Raw genomic sequence first — 5,983 nt, forward strand, 5'->3', positions numbered from 1 at the left:
AAAATATCTATAAAAAATATCTATAAAAAAAAAAACAATTTTAGACGCTATTTTACAATTCATATTTCTGATTCTATTAATCGCAGATAGATCTTCATAAGTTCATTTTTTTCATTATAAAGTCTACTTCAAATAATATCTTATCTCAACTTTCTTCGTTCGAAATGTTGCAAACATTTGAGGAGGCAAAATATAAAAATAGGCATTTAAAAGATTTCTTACGTTCTAATTATCGAAGTCATATAAACTTATTACTTTGATTAAACAATATCGAGAGTGTACAGGGCACTTAAGAGTTAAATATAACGAAAAATTTTTTTGAAATATAAAAATTTAAACGAGAAGTATATATAATATAATATTCTATAGTTAATTAAGTCGTGTGTGTGTGTGTGTTTGCGCGCGCGCGCGCGCGTGTGCGTAGGACATTCTTTTTGCAAAGTTTCATGGATTTTGTTCATATAACTTGTGCTTGAACAGTTTGATGAATAAAAACTCTGTGTTGAATAATAAACTCGTAGGCTGATTGCCGCACTGTAGGGTCGTCAATTTTTGGGCTTTCTTGTCGCAGCGCTCTTTTCGCTTGTTATTAGTAGGCATGAAAGGCAAGTTTGAAAATGAAATATTGATATTTCTTATAGAAAATTGAACGCTCTTTCACGTAAAAATACTCTTTTTTCGATCAGATCGTTTTTGACGATTTCTGACAGTTTTTAAACATTCAAAATGACTAAAAAGTCAATCTTGATTTTCTTTTAATATAGCTCAAAATGGCACTTTATTTTTAGCCGCGGAAAATCTGGCTATCTTTTTCATATCTAAAGACGAACACGAAGCTGCTAAACAATAACTGAAAAACAATAACTAAAAAATATTAAAAATGAGACACGTGGTAAAAATATATTATATGTTACATATGTATAATAATTTTTATTTCTATATATCATTAATTTTATATTGTGACTCGTTTTAGTTACTGTCACGACAGACAAACGATGACGAAATCTATCTCTTCGATTGCTTTCAACCAATGTAACATCATCTGTTCAAATACAATTTTCATTTCTGAAAAAGGCTCAATCGTGAAACGATTGACCGAAACATGTAATATATATAATGACTTTTAATTAATTATAAAATACATATACTTTTCGTTTGAGTTTTTATGTTTTAAAAAAATATTTCGTTATATTTGACTCTTAAGTGTCCTGTACACTCTCGATATTGTTTTTCAAATTAAGAATGCTTCGTTCTTGTAATAACTTACTTTGATTAATATTATACATTTTACGAATATATAATATTGAATACCATAAACGACAAATAAAGTTATAAACCAATAGAGTTATAGCGTACGGAGAGAAAAAATTTGCTATGAACGCTAATCCTATGACATAACAGCACATTTAATTTGCAAATATAAGGATCGCAAATTATTTACAAATGTAACGAATATTTATTCTCTTTTTGTACTCACTACAAAAATTATTTCCAACAAATGTAAAATATTTATCAAATAAAAGAAAAATAAGAAAGAGCATACAGTTACATATGCAAGTTATTTGCACAAGTCATGTATTTAAAATAAATTATATGTAAACATGTCGGTCAAGTCGTGATCATTATCAGTACAATCAAGAGAACGCAAATGTTAAAAAATAATAAATTAGCACATTAGGATATCGCAATATAAAATTCCGAAAATTAATTCTGTCAATCTTTTACAGTGATATTTTTTTTAATTAAAATCTGGTAATCCCGTATTTTAATATGTAATTAAATCTTAATTTCAAAGAATTTATTCTTGATAACTTGTATGTACGGGATTACCAGATTCCACCAGAGCCATATTCGTTAGCAACCAACGGTTATAAAATCTGGAAGGAAGATTCAAGGAGAGCTCAGTCAATCACTCGTCTAGATCGACTCAGTCAGTCGATCAGTCAGATAACGCGAGTATTACATAAACGTTTATTGATCTATTAATGTATATAAAAAACACAAAAGGTATACAAAATAAATTTTTATTAATAATAAAAAGAATCAGTTTGTTCCTAGAAGAGTTATTGTGGAACTAAAAGAATCCCTGTGCCGGCATCTTCAATTAATGTTGGCATAATATATTTTGTTATTTTGTATAATTTATTATTTTTATTGGGACACGCAAATTGAATAATCGAATAAAATGTCCCACGAAAATTTCCAAAAATGGTTCGACGAAGTGATGCCGAAGATCATCAAGAATTTTGGATTGGACGTTGACAGTGCTCAGTACAAGTTATTAGAATCTACCACTTTGATTGCATCCATCGTGCATCGGATACATTTGCAGTTTGAAAATAAGACAAATAGACAGAACGAGGAATTGTTTATAATATTAAAAAAGTCCATACCGAACTTTTGCCGTCTAAATTATGCTGATCTTCAATTTCAAAATGAGATCTTGTTTTATCAAACGTACATCCGACCGGATGAAATCTATGCGAAATGCTTCTACGTCGAAGAACGGCCACCTCTCGATTATGTAATTGCTTTAGAAAATGTTAACACACGAGGATATTACGCTTGTTCATGTGTATATAATCCTCCAATGGAATATACATTAGCAGCAATGCGCGAGTTAGGACGATTTCATGGTAAAGGATATGTCATGAAGCAGATGCAGCCGAAAAAGTTCTTCGACATCGTGGAACAAATTCAAGAAACTAGATACACAAATAAATTTACGAATAATGCCTTCAAATTTGGTTCCAACATTATGACATTACGAGTGGTCGAATATCTTCGCAGTCAGGACTATGATGCAATTTTCTGTGACAAGATGGAAGCCTATCTGTCGAACGCGTTTGACAAAGTGATGATAAAGACGGTGCAACCGCTTGAACCTTTGGCCACATTGTGTCATGGTGATTTTACATTAAGCAATATTCTCTTCAAGGCAGAAGACAATGGACAACTTCACTCAATGCTAATTGATTTCGCGCTTATTAGATACTCGATGCCCGTCGTCGATCTTTCTACGTATCTTTACATATGTTGTACAAATGAAATGAGGAAAAGCAAATTTCCCGAGATCATGCGAGCCTATCACGACGCAATGAAGGATTATCTATCGGACGCTGGTATTCAAGACATTGAGAAATACTCGTATGACGCTTTATTGGAGGATTTTAAGAGGGGTGCGCTCTTCGGTTTCGTTCTTAAGTGTTTCTTTACACCAATATTACTAGGGTATTATTCTCCAGAATTACTGATACAAGATATGATAAATTTGGGTCCTTTGGAAGGTACAAAAAAACAGAAATACATAGGCGGAGATGAAGTATCCAAAATGCTAGCTGAAGCGTTACTGCATATGAAAGATCTTGGCTGCCTGGAACATGTTTTGTAGTTTGCGCGAGATAATTTAGACGCACGAAATATAGGATGTATTTCATTTGTAGGAATTATTTCATTCTTGTTGTTTATCAAATGTTAATCAAGGACAAAATGATACTCATAAGCGTTGCGAAACACCAAATGGAACGCATCCATAATCTATACCGATTAATAGTAACGCGTTAACCTATGGGTTTTTAGGGTTTGAGCTGTAGGGTAACGAAATGTCAAAGGCGTCCGGGGACGCCACAATTTAAAAAGTAAATGTAAATCCAAGGTTAAGCAACATTGTTTTATAATAACGATTGTCCCTGTTCCTAAACGTATCATAGTAGTTAAATGGATAAAAGGTCAGAGTTTCAGGCTTTCACCAGCAGATCTATTCTGTAACTCTTGACGAAAATTTCGTTATTGTTATAATATCGTAACGCAGTTTTTTTTATCATGGTGAAAAAGCAGCGCAATAACGTTATAACGATAATGAAACTTGCTTTAAGAATAACAAAATAGTCCTGCAGCACTGTTTTGTAAGAACAAATGACAATGAAATCGATGTCGAATCGACGTCGATTCCATTATCATTTCTCATTGGGAATGTGGTAATGATAGCAATATTATAATTCATGATGGTAGCAATAAAGAGTTTGGATAATCGTTTTAAAAAATAAGTCTATATTATTACACGTCACTTTTGAGAAGTCTTTGCAACGTCGACACCACTGGTTCTGTCATGGAAAATTGCGACACGTTATCATCCCAAAAAAATCATGGAAGTAAGCGTTTTTGAAGGGAACGCTTAGAGATCACAAGCCCTTGAGTGTAAATTTTGTTAACGCGGCCTTGTAGATTAATAACGTCAGGCGCAATAATATAAACAGTTTTTGAGCTATAATTTATCAAAGAACTCGATCACTGTGATGTCAGTGTCGTCCAACTGACATTTTATATCTTTTACATATTATGTAATTATTTTAGTATATTATGTAAAAGATATGTAACACAATGTTATTTTCATGTAGCAATCATATAAAACTAAATGTATTAAAAAAATATTTAAAAACTTAGTACAAGTGATTTTCAATAGTATCTTCCTATCACGTCCACGTTGTTAAACTCAGGTTGTTTCAAGAAGATGCCAAGAACAGAAACATCGAAATAATTTTCTGTATCAATACTGTCTCTTTTTTTCAAATTAATTTAAAAAAATTATAGAATTGAATGATACACGTAGGATTTCCAGAATATATCGAAGCTTTACTTATAATTGTACACTGTAAAGTACAAATCGTTTCACACTTTTGTTACATCATAGCTCAGAAAATATTCATTATTGATCTCTATGACATTATATTTTTTTGTTTATTAGATTAAGCATTACTATATATGTGAAAATTAACTTAATTTACTGATACCCTACAATTCACCATATATTTAATGTGGAGTTCTTTAAAATGAATCGTAAAAGTACTTTACCATAAAAACAGTACGTAGCATTAATTCATGTATATCTTATCTCTTTAGAATTTAATACTTTAAAACTGAAAATGAGCTTACATAATTAATAAATGCTATCTTATGAATATTTACGTGCATGCTGATAAATAATAATGATGTTATATTAATCAGAATTATTTTAATCAGAATTTACATCCTTTATGTGTTATATCTTGTCAACATTTGTTTGAGATTCGTTTGATAATATTCAGTTGCTATCTTTTATCAAAAATTCAGCGTCTATCTTTTGTAAAATACTGAGTATTATTAAGATTAGATAGTAAAAACTAATAAAATAAATTTTAAAAAGTTAAATATTAAGGTTAAAAAATTAATAATTTGTAACTTAATTATTTCTATACGAGTTAACTTTCAATTTTTCTTAGTTATTTTTAACACATAATTATAAACATATTAAATTTTTGACTTAACTTTTTTCTAATAAGTTAAAAAAACTTTTTGTCTGTCTTTAAAAGCACTAATATTCTCTATTTCTATCAAATTTGAGCATTAAACAATAAATAAACAACACAGAAAATAAATACATTAGACAAATATAAATGGATAGAGAATAAATGAACATTAGACATAATAAATGAATTTAAAAAATAAACAATTTTCATCTCTTGCAGTTTTTCTGTAAAGTTGATAGTATTTGACTAAAAAATTATTGAATACCAATTTTCGGCAATTTTTAGCAATTAATATCTTGTTAACTATTGCGAAAATTGCAAAATGATAGAGGCTTCTGTCTCAGTTTAGTCCGCTCTACATGCCCACGAATAATTATCGGACACCCTGTATTTACAAATAATATTACGCGATCACCATTTATGAAAAATTTATTTAAAATAGACGATAAACTGTAATATATGAGGTTTCTTTGATAACAGAATGGAAGTAAACATATATAATATTCTTATTACAGTTTACGTTTTTCCAGAAAATATTCTCATTTAAATTTGCGTTTCCTTTAAAAAAATTGATTTAACATAGGCGATAAAATATAATGTACAAAATAAACAAAATAAAAGTAACGATTAATATAAGATTTTGCAGAATTGACAGAACTGCAATTTTAATTTTACACATGAATTATTGCGAAAACATC

At 29.8% G+C, this 5,983-nt stretch overlaps 1 protein-coding gene across 1 annotated transcript; it reads left to right on the top strand.

Moving 5' to 3' along the window:
* Positions 1–2,185: 2,185 nt before the first annotated feature.
* Positions 2,186–3,391, top strand: LOC108756220. The gene has a single exon (XM_018499843.1). The coding sequence runs from the start codon at positions 2,186–2,188 to the stop codon at positions 3,389–3,391; it is 1,206 nt and encodes a 401-aa protein (XP_018355345.1).
* Positions 3,392–5,983: the final 2,592 nt, after the last annotated feature.

This window comes from Trachymyrmex septentrionalis, unplaced genomic scaffold (assembly GCF_001594115.1).
Source record: "Trachymyrmex septentrionalis isolate Tsep2-gDNA-1 unplaced genomic scaffold, Tsep1.0 scaffold97, whole genome shotgun sequence".
In the NCBI taxonomy this organism is placed as follows: domain Eukaryota; kingdom Metazoa; phylum Arthropoda; class Insecta; order Hymenoptera; family Formicidae; genus Trachymyrmex; species Trachymyrmex septentrionalis.

Bases quoted from the DNA above. Each gene is read 5' to 3' on its own strand.
- LOC108756220 (XM_018499843.1), top strand. From the start codon at position 2,186: ATGTCCCACGAAAATTTCCAAAAATGGTTCGACGAAGTGATGCCGAAG.